Source organism: Trachurus trachurus (assembly GCF_905171665.1).
Source record: "Trachurus trachurus genome assembly, chromosome: 24".
NCBI classification, from domain to species: Eukaryota; Metazoa; Chordata; class Actinopteri; order Carangiformes; family Carangidae; genus Trachurus; species Trachurus trachurus.
The window spans coordinates 4773793-4790984 of record NC_139910.1 but is presented as its reverse complement, the minus strand read 5'-3'; the positions used below and the strand labels follow the sequence as shown (position 1 = coordinate 4790984).

At 42.5% G+C, this 17192-nt stretch overlaps 1 protein-coding gene across 1 annotated transcript in view; it reads left to right on the top strand.

The window, feature by feature from the left end:
- Positions 1–13844: 13844 nt before the first annotated feature.
- The window catches only part of LOC311007112 (uncharacterized protein), a 142305-nt gene continuing 138957 nt past the window's right edge, over positions 13845–17192 (top strand). Inside the window, 5 exon segments of the mRNA XM_084000200.1 lie at positions 13845–13921; positions 14004–15807; positions 15913–16086; positions 16205–16378; positions 16456–16502. Of these exon segments, the coding sequence (XP_083856326.1) occupies positions 13885–13921; positions 14004–15807; positions 15913–16086; positions 16205–16378; positions 16456–16502 (2236 nt within the window). The 5' untranslated portion in view covers positions 13845–13884.

Here is a 17192-nt window from a genome sequence, read left to right as displayed (position 1 = left end):
TGAGTCAGACCTGAATGACTGGATGTGATTGTGTTTAATTAAAGAGATCCGCCTGCCTTTTCAGGTCGGCTGCGTTCTGGCTTGTTGCTCTATTGTTTATGCCAAATCTGAAAAGCTCCTGCACAATGGAAAACACTGGGAGCTTTCAATAAACTTCCGGTCTGCACCTGCAGTGCAACGCTGACACGTGTTCATGGCCCGATGAGTTGTTCCATCTGGTTTTCAGAGACAATAAACTGAATGCAGATGAGCAGTCGAATGTATAACAACTTTTCTTTATTAACTTTCTTGAGAACCATTTTGCTCTCCTTCAACATAAAGATTAGATTGGTGCGCCCGATCAACGGGGGACTGAAGCTTGAAAAGAATTCAAACTGGCAATTTGACTCTTTCCTCAGCCACCTTCATACAAACATCAGAGCACTAATGTTGCAGGCTAATGTTGCAGGCTAACCCAACTTGTTCTAACAGCCAGATATGGATCAATCAATTCAAGTGTTGTCTGTTTGTTTTTGTCTCCAACGTTGAGGTAAGTTAGTAATCTTTCCTATTTTCACTGAGCCATACCTGCATGTATTTACGTTCTCCTACTGTCTGAACACGAGGCATTCATGGAAAACAATGTAGGAGCATGGAATCTAGCAACATAAAAGATTGTTGAAAATACTGACGTCTTTTCTGTTTGGGTCCAACATGTCAGTGCCAAATCAATCAGGAGTAAAGTGACGATTTAATTATTTTACATTTTAAATTTACCGTACTTTCCGGACTATAGAGCGCACCAGCTGAATTTTAAAAGAAAATACATACTTGAATATAAGCTGCCGGTTTTCATGTTGTAACATGAGATATTTACACAGAAAGACAGTAGGGAACTGTGCAAGTCCGCTCGCTTTTCCACTGTTTTGGTTACGCTCCTCTCGCCCATGTGCATTTGTTTACAACAAAGCAGGCAAAATAAATGGAGCGGTGGATAACATTACATAACGATGTTACGGCGTGTGTGTTTTTGTGTAGTCTTAACCGTCATAAACAAAAGATTACGGGTTATGGAGCGCGAAAAAGTAGCAGCTTATAGTCCAGAAAGTACGGTAATAATAGCTCTGTTTTTGGTCTCAACCAGATCCTGAGAACAATATTTTAATCTCTTCAGTGTTGGACTTTGTAATTGTGGCTGTGATTTGAATCAGAGTCCAAATCCCTCACAGGCTGCATCTGGAGACCAATTAACACAAAGCAGCATGAAGGGTAGGTAACACTTTGAAACCTAAGTATTTGATCTCAGCTCAACAGCGAATGGTACAACTGGTAAAGCCAATAGCTTTAAATCCTTCAGCGTTAATCAGACCCTCTCTTTTCACTTTGTTTATCATGGTTTATAAAGGGCCACACCATTGAAGATGCTGCTACTGATATGGGACACAGCCTGTATGTCTGTGCTGTTCGCTGCTAAGGCGGTAGTTAATGGTGCAGGAAAAGGTTTATAGGCTGATGAAAATCCAGGAGCTAAAAGAGATGGTTTGTCACGATGCGATCAGCAGCAGCAAACACTCGCACCTCCTCCAGTCTTGTTTATTAACACATTGCTTTACACATTGACTCAATGAGCATCTTAACAAATAGAGATAATCCAACGGTCCGCCCTCCCACCTCAACAGTCGCAGCTTTAAATCTCTGCTCATCAATCAGCTCATTATCTCCCCTCTGCAACCCAGTGAAGCACAAGCTAATTTAAGGAGCGCAGCCCCGTTTCAAGTGACCAATCAATAGCAGGCTAAAGTAAATCCTGCCCAACAAACCCAGTCTGACGTGTCACTGTGGGGCAGTGGAGATAGTGCAGGTTGGGTAACTGTATCACAGCAGCAACACTACATAGGCCAGGAAACATTTGTCAAGAGACGACGGCTTCTAATTTGTTTAACACTTGATCCTTATAGTGACAAGATTAAAGTCACAGTGATGAACTGTAGCACAAAGTGCCCCTGAGAAAGCAAAGAGAAGTTCATCTCCATCATGACACCTGTTGCATCCTTAGAGCAAAATCTGCATTAAAACATGTGGCAGATAATAAGATATAAGAAGGTTATAAGAAGCAGATGCATAAGGGAACAAGGAAAAGGAAGCACATTATGTTTTTCTTTTCAATCTTTAAAATTGCAGAAACCGATGCAGACCAAAGTAATATAGAGATACAGAATAACACATCATGTTGAGCTGAAATTGCACCACAAACCACAAGCCATTGCACCAAGCACAGTCACTGTTAAACACAATCCCAGAACAACACAGACACACAAAGGGTTAATCATTTGGAAAAGGTAAAGTAACAACAGGAAAAAAAAAATAATAATAATGGCTGGTGTGTTTTTTGTATCTTGATTTGTAGCGGCATAAATGCATCCTGAATTAGATAGATACTCTCGGCAATTAAAAACCTTCACTTTCTTCACAGCACAGTTCTTACAACTAATCTCAGTGTATAAAGTTCAAGGAATTTGGGAATTTGGCCGATTCATGCACAGAAGGTCAATTACCACTGAATCCCAGAGCCGTGTGGGAAGATTTGAATAATTAATGGGATTGTGGAGGCCTGAGTTGGCAGCTCTCCGGCCAGTGAGTTGGTCTGAGCAGGTGGTTATAAACTCAGTCACCCCTGTAAAACCACCACATATCATATCACTGCACAAGTTCTGGGTGAAGTAACTTCACAGTAAGTAATTCAGCTCTTTGCATAGTGGGTTGGTTGAGTGGGGCACTAACTGTTGCGCCGTTCAGAGCCGACTTCCCCGCCCATGTTCTAATTGTGTCTGCACTCGCGTTTCTGGAAGTGGTTTTTGATGACATGTCGACCAAATTGGTGATGTTAAAATAATCAATCACCCAAGTGAAGTCCAGAGAATTATGGAGGAACGTCCGCCCTGTTGCTTTCCTTTGATTGCTTCTGCAAATGGCTCCTTAATCAAACCGCTGAATGGGTCAAATGGTATTACTGCTGATTAGATGGACCTGGCTCGGCCTCCTAAAAGACGACATGTCCTCGACTCACTGCTCATTCACTTTCTCTCAGTTTCTCTGCCCCCATCTTTCTAACTGCTTTCCTTTCATCTATCAAAGGTTCATTTCATTTTTGTCTGCTGTGCTTCCTTTTTTGTCTCTTTTGATACCATTTCATTCCCTCTCTCATGTTCTTCTCATTTGTTTTTCGGTCATCTGTCATGTTTTCTCCTTGGCAAAAACTCAGGTTGAATTCATTGACATTGTCCAACATCCTCTGCTAATCTACCAGAGGTTTCAGGGGTAAGATAAGGTTGATTATGTACGTGACCTATTGTCAGTAGGTTCTACTGACAATAGGTTACGTACCTACGGGTATGGAAGCAAAAATGTTGGTATAAGTTATACAACTAAGTGACAGCACATTCTGTATTCAATGTCCATTTACCATCTCAACATCAGTTTTAAATGGACATCTTAACTTCTAGCACAGGCACGGTTAGGTGTCTGTAGTAACTCTCGGGAACAATCTGATCATACATACTTTATACAGTGACTGTTCAGGTATGTGGACAGGGTTTGAACTTCTCTAATAAAGCACCCTAATTCCCGTTACTGAATTAACACCTCTAGAAATCATATAAACTTAAATGTGTTGTTCAAGCCCCCAACTGCCAGGAGAGGGACTCCTTCCCAGCAGACAGCAGTGTCATACACCAGACAGGGTAGACCTTCAAGAGCACAGGTCTTTAAACAAGTGCAAAAAGTTCAACTTCCCAAAGATGTTGGAAAGCCTCCCAAACAGATAGCTCATTCAGGTTGTTGGTAATGCTTCTACTTTGCCAAAATGTGAACAGAGGCAAAACATTAGGGAAGTTTGATACCTTTTTTTTCAGACTGAGTACGAGTACGAGTACAAAGTAAGGTTATGTCTTCCCTGACCAGATTCTGAAGCAGCGATAATAATCAAGGAGCAGCGGGCCACAGCCACGTTAAAGGGATAGTTCACCCAAAATTCAAATTTCACTCATTTTCTACTCACCCACATGTCGACTAAGGGTTGGGAGAAGTTTCCGAGTCCTCTGTGCCTTTTTGGAGTTACAGGGGGGCTCGGCGCAGCACTGCATGTCCATATGATGGTGGCAAACGGGGCTCACTTTTCTTCGTCCAAGAAGACACATCATAAAACATCCAAATACCTCCATAGTGCTCATCTGTAATGTCCCTCTTGTATTGAAGCCCAGAAATTGTTCGGAAAAAGGCAGAGCAGTGAACTGAATGAAAGAAACTCGATTTTTTTTGCCTTAAGAATCGTCGGCTGGTATCGGCAGCCTTTACGAGAACCCGATACTTTCAAATAAGGCCGGTATCAGCCCGATGCCTGGTATCGGTACTTGTCCATCCCTACAAAAAATAAATACGGCTTCAACTTTGAAAAACCCTGATAAAGTTTAGATGCAGAATGTCCTTTGGTTTATGCAGCAGCCTTGAGCCACATTCACACCACCTTGTTTACAGGGATTTACTTTATCCGTGGAGTGTTTACTCATTCACTTCAGTTCATAAAGCCACATAAGAAAGGAATGTCATTCAGGCTGAGGGCACTACATCGTCCCCACACGGCGGCAAAGTGTGTTAAATAATGATGAGATTTTAGCAGAGGGGTGAACAGAGGTAATCAGCCGGTGAGAAAGTGGAAATTCTTCCTCACAAGGACACACAAGTAGCAGAGCTATAGAGCAGCAGTAGCTGGGGACGAGGGCCCACTTAGAAAACAGTGTGGTGAAGTGAAGAATTCAGTGGACGTCTTTGAGCGCTGGAGGTCAGAGCCAAAACACGGCTCGGTTCGTTACGCCGACGGGAGCAAGAACTGCATCGTTTGATAAACAGCAGCAACATTTAACAACAGGTTGAGGTCAGTGGAGAGATGTGGGAAGTATATGACCTATGTCATTCAGCTGTTTTCTCACATGATGAGATTTTATTATCGATATGTTCCTTGAAGTGCAACATTTTCTTTCCTCCCTCTGACTCTGAACCTTAATCCTCAGTGCGAGGCAGCTCTGATGGTTTTTCATACTCTGCGACACTGCCGTATGTTTCACAATCAAATGTCTGCACTGCTTCACACGGCCATGTAGATTTCATGAGACACTGAGAAAGAATCGGGGGGGAAAAAATGTTGAACATACCGAGACAGAGACTAAATCAAAAGAAAGATTGGTAGTGATTGTGCGATGGAAATGCAAAGGTAGAGACACGGAAAAAGAGAAAATGGATAAATCAGCAGCCTTTCAGTCTGAGATGCTCATCACAAAACGGGCAGACGGAAGAAAAACACATGTGATCTCATGTCTGTTCTGATGTTCTCAGTCACTTTGAGACTGTGCTGACTGATGAATCTGGTCTTCCCCCGTCCACCTGACCCAGAACCTGAATCAGACCAGGTCCAGATCTAAATCATGTATGTGAGGGGGGTCTAAGGAGTGTGGTTCTGATGGGTAAGGGTCACTGTTGTACTCTAATGTGAAACCCTCATGTATATGTGTGCTCGATGCTCATAACCATGTGGATATCCTCTTTTAGTAGTTGTCTGGATTTTCCCAGAACAATGACGTCTTCGTTCTTTATTCCACCTGCGCAGGCCTGATCGACTCTAGTTGATGCTCCCACTGGGAGAACAGAGTCAGCGAACACACCTCAGGACCCACATGAGTCCCTGAACGCACCGTAGATGTGGGCAACGACATAGACGCCTGGAACGAGACAGGATTTCATTTTCATCTTTGAGAGAAAAGCCCAGAATCAGATAGAAGAGTTAGAGAAAACACTGAGGAAATGAGTCCACGGGTGTTCACAGAGACATATTTGAAATGAATGCAGAGACTCGCAGTGAAAAAGAGGCTGCAAAGGAAAATCAAATTGATGGAAAACGGAGATGAAAGGTGGAGCAGACGAACACAAACAGTGTCGTTCACCACAGTGTGGATGAATCACGCATCCAAGGTCGACAGAACCATGTCCTCACCACCGAAAAAATATTAAGAACAATGATAATAATCTCCACAGATGTCACCGTTAATGCTCAAAGTGAAAGGTTAAAAATAATGAAAGAGTTTTACAGTATTACACAGAATGACACAGCTGAAAAAGAAAAGGAAAGTCAATGTTATCAAAGACAAAGAAGGGGAGGAGGAGGAGGAGGAAGGACAGAGGGAAGGAAGAGTAGAATGAAAGAGTGAGGACAGCTGAAAGAGAAAAGTAAAGAAAGAAAAGACATTTCACAAACACTAATGAATAAAGAAATTAAAATGCAGCTAAAGGAGAACAAATGATTGACAGAAGCCAAATTGGAGAAAATGACAAGAGGTCCAATGCAAAAAAAAAAACAGAGAAAGAAGAAGATGAGAGTGGTGTGATGGAGGAGGGATGAGATAAAAAAAAGGGTGACACATGAAGATCAAACCAACCACAAGCCGCCTGGTTATTGAACAGAGCGGAAAGCTGCTCACAGCGAGCGGCCGGGGAACTTTGAGTTTTAAAAGAGCAGCAGACGGCCCTTTAGCCACCACTCACTCCTGGGAGACTTTTATTTTGAAACACGATCACAGAGGTTTCAGATAGGTAACTGCCGAGGGACTTTTACTTTGAGACGAGATCACAGCGCTCTCTGTCACAGCGGTGCTGATGGATTAATCCCTGCTCCGTCTGCTGAACAATCTCCCAACAGGTTTCCTCTGACAATGAGCAACACCGCTAATCAATAGCCTACCAGAGCTGAACAGGAAGTGATGGAAGAAAAAAAAAAAACTACTGTTTTCTTTTGCCACATTTAGCAGGAAGCATTTGAAACATTTCAAAGTTTTGGTATGAATATGATGTGAGAGGTGTGGCCCTGAGAGAAACTCCAGAAAACCTCATCTTCATCAGTTTTCTGCAAAACACAAAAATGTGTTTTATATAATTTTTTTAACAGGTGACAACGATTAATTTGAAATGTATTAATAACTTTGCATTTCATGATTGGTTCTATATATTTAAAGTGCTTTTAAAATGTGTTGAAATAATTCTTTACGGGCTTGTTTAAAGCGGTTTTTGTTTTGTGTACTACACTAATTTGCCAGCAGGTGGCGCCTGTCAGTGTATGATTTACAGCTGTAACAGGAGTATTTCTTCTTCTCTGCTACCTATGAGGATTCTTGTTGAGAAAAACGAGCAGCTTCCGGTATAGGCTTCAGTCATGTGGCAGTATGGGCAAATGCCACAACGTCCGCAACCGAGGCAGCTGTGTGAAGATGCAGCCTTGCTGATGTCACCGCAAAAAACAACAAAAAGTCGGTCATGGTCTTCTGGTTTACGGCCGGCCAACTTTGACACACTGAAGACACAATAACACTGATGTCATGAGTAAAGTGTAGCTCAACTGGTGGAGCAGTCCTCTCTGTTAACAAGAATTATATTCCAGTCTGGGATCGAATCCTTTTATCAGTGTGCAGTTTTGGTGAACAATGCATTTTCTTTTGTCATCATCATTATGAACACTGATATATGTTTGTGTAATGTGTGGCCTCTCTCTGTCAAAAATGCCAGGGCCTGTTTTTGGTGCCAGTCCACGACTGATCATGACCAATATGTTTCTACAGTTCCTGATGTCTTTGATTGTATCTGTTTGATTTCTGTTTGACTGTCCGTACAGTTTATAGTTACACTTGCAGCTTTGATAGGACATTACAGACACTGTTGGTGTGATAATGATTCAACCACTCATGCCTGTATCGTTTCCAGTCATGTGATTAAAGACTAACCTCACCCCTCCTGTACATTTCAAATTTCAATCCTCACCTGGTTAGATTAGATTAGATTGCCTTTATTGTCATTGAAAAAAGAATTCAACGAAATTCACGTTGCTTCCCCGCTGTGATACCACACAACACACAAGACAGAATAGATACAAAACATAAAACCTATAAAAACATCATGAAATGGTTGTATAGATGCAGCCCTTTATTTCACTGGATCATCATTTACCACCATCTAGTGGACAGATAGTAGAAATACAATATATCGTGTGACTGCTCTCACCAACTGGGTTTCATTCACAGGTTAGACATCATATTTTGATGGTATGAGGATTTGACATCTTCATAGATGGACAATGATAAGATTTTTCTCTCCAAATGTTTCCTCTGGAAAGTGTCTCTAAGTCAATCTGAAGTGAGTTCAGCAAATGAGAGTCCTACCAGAAAAATGTATAAATATCTGAATAGGATCACGCTAGATCAGCTACTAACAGTTTGCTGTGTCACATTATTTTGTAATAATCAAATGATGATTACTATTGCTGTTATTAGGAACAATTACAATAAACTGCCAAATAACATAAATACATCTATAACTGTTCAGTCAAGGATCAGTCAAGGTTCTTGACTTTGACTGTTCATGTATAATAATAAAAAATATCCTGTATTAATCAAGCATCTTACAACTCTCTCTCTGTCTGTCTGTTTCATATAGCTTAAATTTAGTCCTTTACTTGTTATATCTGAGAAATAAGTGAAAAAATATTTAAAAGAAAATCTTTGAAAGTAAAGATCCAGTTGTTTAAAATGTTGAGGACGCTGCCTCGAGACTTCACACTGACCTCTGCCTCATAACAAACCAACATGACCATAGTATAGTGCAGAGTGCATGTGATCCAAACTGCTGCTGCTCCATCATGTTTTACTGTGTCAAGCCGATCTTTAGATGGTTAGTTACCACCATCTAGTGGACACAGACAGTAGAACTACACCATCTGATGAGTGAGCTCACTGACAGCCACACCGGTTAGACTGGTTTAAACGTCACTGACGCTCTTTAAGATTTTAGTCTGAAGTTATGAGGAAGTAACTTGTTTTCAGCTCAAACACTGACGCCAGGACTGATGAAGGACAATGAGCAGCTTCTTCTCTCCAAATGTTTCTTCTACGCTTGAAGGTGGAAAGTGTCTGTGAGTCGACCTGAGGTGAGTTCAAGCAGGTGCAAATCCTACCTGAGGAATCTGTCTGATGAGCAGCATCAGACTGTTGTATCACTGTTTGACGGGACAGTAGAAATGTTTCTGGATGATCTGTTTAATGATTCAGTTTTTTATTGAAGAGTTTTATTCTTCAGTTTCCCTCTGAGTTAAAGCAGAGTGGTTTGAGAAGGATTTTCATGTTTTCCTGATGGAAGTAGTTTGATTGTAACCCTAAACTCAGTGATCAGTGAAGCGTTCAGGGTGTGTCAGAACTGGTTGGACAGTTTGAATCAACTTGGCTAAGGTCCAACACATTCTGTGACTCAAAGGTCAGATTTTATTTGTTTGATGCACAACTCACACTTGTAATTGTTTCTTTACTTCCAAGGTCTTTTTCCAGTTGCCTGGTTTCAAAAAATGCCCAATCTATTTCTGACACTACTGTATCAACACAGAGTAGTGATCTGGTCCGTTTCTCAACAGGGTTAAACAGTGGCAGAGTTATAGCCGGAAATAGATCCAACACTTTGAAAGCCAGTTGGCTAAAATGAGTGTTGGAAGTGAAAACAAAAATGTATTGTTGTGCATCCTTCCTAACTATTTGCTTTGTATTACTGCTTTATACCATTTTATTTCTAAAAATGTAACACAAAAACTTGGACTTTAACACAACCTACAGTAGTACCTACAGTTGATTCTGCTCCATATTTAAAAACCAGTTTCAGTGAGTTTTATTCACTGGTGAGACTCACAGTGCATTGGTTAAAAGTCCACCCACCGAATTTGTTCTTTAGTTTGGAAATGTATTTAAATGTGATCAAAACATTTTAAAAGTTTTACATTTTAACTTCACCGAATGATGACATATTTCAATTTTAAATTGGGTTCAATGATACAAGTTGAGTTGATGCCCTTAAAGTAACATTGCAGAGTTTTTCGGCCTTAGAATAATGTTTCCAGACTAATTGCAATGGTAGAAAAATGGTTAATAGGATGAATGGTGCTGCCCCTGCAGCCTGAGCCGGGTCGCGTCGGCTGAAACTGCACTATGTAACTTCTCTGCACGGGTACGAATCACCGCGTACCACCCCTGAGCTTGGATCATGACTGAAAAACATGTCACAACTGGCCTGACAGCTTGGACCTGCTTGGTTGAGGTGTTAATACTGTTAATTAACTGTTACTATTAACCCATAGAGTGCCAACCACGTAATTTCTCGTTTTTCGTTCCCATGCGTTGAGTGCCAAAAACGAGATTTTTTAATTATGAAACTAGACACTTTAACACACCTTATGTGTAAATGTGGGGACTCTACGATGAGTAGAACTGAAATAGATGACGATCAAAAACTCATGACAGCTCATGATCTGGAAGTTTTTATCATAACTCGGCTTTTGCAAACGGAGTTCTGCATGTGGATGCAGCGCAGCTGCTCTGCTCTCACCCACGAGGCTCCAGCAGCTCGGAGCCGAAACAGGAAGCTCTCAGCCGACAGTCCCACCCGGTCTTCATCTGGAGCAACACCGTGTCCTCCCCAAGGTCCTCCCGCGGTAAAATGTGATGATCCCTCGGTCAAAGCAGACCGGCATCACCGACCCGTACCACAGAAGGACCGCGACCACCGGTGGGGCCGGTGTTCCCGACCTGCTGTGGCCGGGAACCATCACGTTCCGGTGTTCCCGACCTGCTGTGGCCGAGAGACCATCACATTCCGCGGCGAGAGGCTGTGCCATGGCACGGTGCGTCTGTGTTATTGTTGTTTAGTGGCGCCCCCCCCGCCCCCGATGGTGGTTTTGTGAATAGTACAACAATTGTTGTATATATTTATCTTACACGAGCCCTTTGATCCAGAAATGCGAGTGTCAGAAGAGTGACAGGCACAAACAGAGCACCTTTCAGAAAAGACGCTCTATCTCCTTTTCTAGAAAAAAAGGAAGGATTTTGGTGAAACCCAGCCATGTTTAGTTTTCTCAGGAACAGAGGCACGTAGAAACAAACGGTTTGTGGCCATTTGAAGCATAAAGTTTCACCTTTCAAATGAGCCACAGTAGCCTATGTGTTGGTCGCAATAATATAGAATACACTGTGGCTCTACAAAAATCATCAAAAATGGTCTAAATTGCCAGTACACTTGACTAAAACTTTGGAAAGGAGCGCGGCACTCAATGAGTTAATAGAGTTTAATTTTTTTTTTTTTTAAACACAGAAAAACCTGTTTGTGAGCTCAGTGGTTTGGCTGCTTGAGATTAACATTATTGTAGATACTCAACTGGAATCCTGGATCTGATCAGATCAGATCCAGATAAAAACCATGAATGAAGCATGCAGTTTTGCCAGAAACCTTAACAGCAAAATGTTACCTACCTGTAAGATTTGTTGTGTCAGTGTTTACCAAGTGGCGATTTAGAGTTTCTCAGCAATCAGGAACCCCTTCAGGTCCAATGGAAATTGTGGACCATCATTTCAACTAATGGAGCTCTGTGACCCCAAGTGCTATTGTATACAACTACAAATTCCACTGTTGCAGGTGCTCAAGAGTTTTGCACAAAAAAAAAGAAAAAGAAAAAAGTAAAATACTCTACAGTCAAAATATGGAATCTAATCCACCCAAACAAACAGAGAGTAAATTTTACCTCGGATTTATTAGGTAGATATGGGCTGTTTCTTACAGTGTTTCTTGTTACATCTCATTTTCGACATCCAGTGGATTATCAGTAGAACAACAACATCCTGGTCCAGGACCTGTCACACTAGTTAGACTGGATTTGATGTCACTCTGATGTTTTCTTTGCAGAGTTATGAGAATGTGACTTGTTCTCAAACTAATGTGTACTGAAATGTAAGGACACTGTTGGAAGTTGAAGGGAGGGCACAACTAATGTGTCATTTGAATCCTGTTGTGATTAAGCCTGTTGTTGTGATTGTGTGAAGGTGGGGGATCTGCTATGAATCAGAGTGAGGACAGAGAGGAGGGAGCCCCTCCCTCTAACACCACTCTGTGGGGGAAACATGAGGGCCAGACCAAAGCAAGGAGGTGAGATGAGGATCTCTAACTGTCCATGACTCTTTTCTATGTCAGATCTCAGCACTCACATCACTGCACCATCATTATTCACACTGTTGTTGTTTTGTTTGTATCTATTTGCATCTTGTTTTTGTTTGGATTATCAAGTTCAGTACAGTATATTTCTTTATCATATTTCTTTCCCAACTCCTTGTTTCTACCAGCAACAAACAGCAGAGAGCAGACTCTCCTGTCTCCAGCGGTTTGTCCATGAAGAGTGACGGGTCAAAGGGTCATCTTATTGAATTTAAGGATGGACAACAGCCTACCGTCTCCAGCGGTTTGTCCATGAAGAGTGACGGGTCAAAGGGTCATCTTATTGAATTTAAGGATGGACAACAGTCTACTGTCTCCAGCGGTTTGACCATGAAGAGTGACCGGTCTATGGTCAAACAGCAGAGAGCAGACTCTCCTGTCCCCAGCGGTTTGTCCATGAAGAGTGACGGGTCAAAGGGTCATCTTATTGAATTTAAGGATGGACAACAGCCTACCGTCTCCAGCGGTTTGTCCATGAAGAGTGACGGGTCAAAGGGTCATCTTATTGAATTTAAGGATGGACAACAGCCTACCGTCTCCAGCGGTTTGTCCATGAAGAGTGACCGGTCTATGGTTCAGCTTTGTGACATCAAAGAAAGGTGGTAAAACCTGATAATTGTCCTGTTCTCCATGTTTATTATGAAAATGTGTCTCTCTTGGTCAAACACTCAAGAAAACACATAGAAAACAACTCCTGTAACAACCATGTGATTGTATTGTTACATGTTCTGAACTTTCATCTGCTCTCCACAGAGATCTCCAGGAGACCTCGGAGGTTCTCCGTGATCAGTCCACCAAGCAGCATCACACAGACCTGGACTCCATATTTGTGGTGTGTAAATGTTCATCCACAGACAGAACTGATGACTACAGAGGCCACATAGAACTGTTCAACCACTAACAGTGTCATGCTGCCGTCGTTAGAGCAGCAGGGCTGAGTCAGAATTAAAAAGGCTGGAGGAGGCAGAGAATGCGAGAGTGAAGCTGTAGTGAACTAAAACAGATAAGGTCGTCAAGCAGGAATTATATGTTGACAAGTTTTACTAAACATTTCTGTTCAGTCTCTCCCTCATTCATCTGATATGAATCCTTAAAAGAGGTTTGTTATCTATCTAAGGATTTCAGCTGTTTTCTTCTCTCTCTGACCTCCATGGACTCAATGTAGTTCATCACTTATCTAGTTCAGGAACTTCAGGATTACAACAGACACACAGAGCAACTTCGCTGGTTTAAAGTGAAATTCAAGAACACAACTAAAAGTAGGACATGTAAATCAAAAATTATGCATCTAATCTCACATCTGGTCCTGGAGAAAACTCCACCTCCCCAACCTGCATAGATGGAAAGGGGTCCAAATTTTGAGATTAATGTGATCAGCACCTCTGTCTTGTTAGAATTAGAATCCAAAAACACCAGCTGAGCAGAAAGGCAGTGAGACAGTTTTCTGAGGTCAGCACGTTTTAATAATGTCTTCAAGTGTCTCCAATTAGCTGTGGAAAGAGATGTAGAGATGGTGCATCACCAGTCCAGGAGACTGATGATCTGATTGGATGATATGAGTTAATACTGAAAGTGAAGTTTACATAGTGTGTTATTGTGTTCCAGCTGCTGGAGGAGAACATTGTCTGTTTTGTTAAGAATGAGCTGAAGAACGTTGAGAGGGTTCTGAGTCAAGATTACCCAGAAGTCACCAAGACTCAGGGGAAAGAAGAGAAGGTCAACAGTAAGGATGAAGAGAAGATGAGCAGCAGAGAGGCATTTCTGAAGATCACAGTGAACTTCCTGAGGAGAATGAAGCAGGAGGAGCTGGCTGACTGTCTGGAGAAAAGTAAGAGGATTTCTGTGAAGAATGAAAAAGAATGGGATATTTACTAATATCTCTAATTCAATTATGCATCTATTTTTTTTAGAAAGTCATGCTGCAATTTGTCAACATAAATTCAAATCCAACCTGAAGAAGAAGTTCCAGTGTGTGTTTGAGGGGATCGCTAAAGCAGGAAACCCAACTCTTCTGAACCAGATCTACACAGAGCTCTACATCACAGAGGGAGGGACTGGAGAGGTCAATGATGAACATGAGGTCAGACAGATTGAAACAGCATCCAGGAGACTACACAGACCAGAAACAACCATCAGACAAGAAGACATCTTTAAAGCCTCACCTGGAAGAGATGAACCAATCAGAACAGTGATGACAAAGGGAGTGGCTGGCATTGGGAAAACAATCTTAACACAGAAGTTCACTCTGGACTGGGCTGAAGACAAAGCCAACCAGGACATACACTTCACATTTCCATTTACTTTCAGAGAGCTGAATGTGCTGAAAGAGAAAAAGTTCAGCTTGGTGGAACTTGTTCATCATTTCTTCTCTGAAACCAAAGAAGCAGGAATCTGTAAGTTTGATCAGTTCCAAGTCGTCTTCATCTTTGACGGTCTGGATGAGTGTCGACTTCCTCTGGACTTCCACAACACTGATATCCTGACTGATGTGACAGAGTCCACCTCTTTGAACGTGCTGCTGACCAACCTCATCAGGGGGATGCTCCTTCCCTCCGCTCGTATCTGGATAACCACACGACCTGCAGCAGCCAATCAGATCCCTCCTGAGTGTGTTAACACAGTGACAGAGGTCAGAGGGTTCACTGACCCACAGAAGGAGGAGTACTTCAGGAAGAGGTTCAGAGATGAGGTGCAGGCCAGAGAGATCATCTCCCACATCAAGACCTCACGAAGCCTCCACATCATGTGCCACATCCCAGTCTTCTGCTGGATCACTGCTACAGTTCTGGAGGAGCTGTTGAAGACCAGAAGGAGAGGAGAGCTGCCCAAGACCCTGACTGAGATGTACATCCACTTCCTGGTGGTTCAGTCCAAAGTGAAGAAGATCAAGTATGATGGAGGAGCTGGGACAGATCCACACTGGAGTCCAGAGAGCAGGAAGATGATTGAGTCTCTGGGAAAACTGGCTTTTGAGCAGCTGCAGAAAGGAAACCTGATCTTCTATGAATCAGACCTGACAGAGTGTGGCATCGATATCAGAGCAGCCTCAGTGTACTCAGGAGTGTTCACACAGATCTTTAGAGAGGAGGGAGGCCTGAACCAGGACAAGGTGTTCTGCTTCATCCATCTGAGTGTTCAGGAGTTTCTGGCTGCTCTTCATGTTCATCGGACTTTCATCAAATCTGGAGTTAATATGCTGTCAGAAGAACAATCAGCCTCCCTGTGGTCAAGACTGTTCAAAGACAAACCTGAACCAACACTCTTCTACCAGAGCGCTGTGGACAAGGCGTTACAGAGTCCAAATGGACACCTGGACTTGTTCCTCCGCTTCCTCCTGGGTCTTTCACTGGAGACCAATCAGACTCTTCTACGAGGTCTAATGTCACAGACAGGAAGTAGCTCACAGACCAATCATGAAACAGCCCAGTACATCAAGAAGAAGATCAATGAGAATCTGTCTCCAGAGAAAAGCATCAATCTGTTTCACTGTCTGAATGAACTGAATGATCGTTCTCTAGTGGAGGAGATCCAACAGTCCCTGAGATCAGGACGTCTCTCCACAGATGAACTGTCTCCTGCTCAGTGGTCAGCTCTGGTCTTCATCTTACTGTCATCAGAAGAAGATCTGGACGAGTTTGACCTGAAGAAATACTCTGGTTCAGAGGAGGCTCTTCTGAGGTTGCTGCCAGTGGTCAAAGCATCTAACAAAGCTCTGTATGTGCACATACGTACATCTGGATTAACTGTATTGTTTTGTTTTGTCAAACATAAAACATTTTTTTCTAACTGGTGCCTTTTGTTTTGTTGTTTACTTTTCAGACTGAGTGGCTGTAACCTCTCAGAGAGAAGTTGTGAAGCTCTGTCCTCAGTCCTCAGCTCCCAGTCCTCTAGTCTGAGAGAACTGGACCTGAGTAACAACAACCTACAGGATTCAGGAGTGAAGCGGCTGTCTGTTGGACTGGAGAGTCCACACTGTAAACTGGAAACTCTCAGGTAGGGTGATTTTTGTCCTTCAGAGCTCTATTGGTGTCCAGGTACAGAGCTGATGCTGATTTTGAGGACCCTTTTAAATAATGTTTCTGTTTTTGTGTGTATGTGTGTCTGTCTACAGTCTGTCAGGTTGTCTGGTCACAGAAGAAGGCTGTTCTTCTCTGGCCTCAGCTCTGAGCTCCAACCCCTCCCATCTGAGAGAGCTGAACCTGAGCTACAATCATCCAGGAGACTCAGGAGTGAAGCTGCTGTCTGCTGGACTGAAGGATCCACACGGGAGACTAGACACTCTCAGGTATGGCCAGATGGACAGAACTCTGCTTCATGTCTCATGGTGGATGAAGTTGATCCTCACTTTGTTTCCTCCCCCAGCGTGGACCATTGTGGACATCAGACACTGAGACCTGGTCTGAGGAAGTGTGAGTGTGTTTTAATTTTGATCCATTAGGACACAGCTGCATGTGTTACACTAGATTTTTACATTTTACAGATGATCAAGGTCTAATTTCTCCAGAGTTTCATTCTGGTTTGAGCATTTGGTTTTGTCAGTGTGGCTGCAAAGATGTTACAATTCAGTCACACATTGATCACACTGAAAACTAACCAACTAACAGTGGAGCCAACAGAAACAGAAAACTAGACAGTGGACCCTCAGTCCTCTGACTGGATATTCATTCACACTGTGCTCAGCTGTTTGAAGCTTTTGGACCAAACCATCCAGACTCTAGTGAAACTTGTTGTAGACAACAGTTTGAGATTTGGTGTCAAAGGTGTGAACTTTGCGTTGAGTATGAGCTCTTTGGAGGTAATGGCAGTTTTAGAAAGCAGATGGTTTAGAGTTTCTTTGTGCTGCAGTGGAAGATGATGATCCAGGTTCATTAGTGACACTTAATTTATTCCATGTATTTATTGGTGTGGATCTTCATCAGCCTCATCCTCAGGTCCACACCAAAAGAAAAGCAGAACATTGTTGACGTCTTGACTCTCATGTTCAGTAACTGTGGATGTTGTTAGAACTGGATTGTTGTATTTTAATTTAAATGTAGTCACACCCTGGTGATGGTCTTGTGAGTGAAACGTCAGTTATCTAATAAACTGTGGTGCTAAGC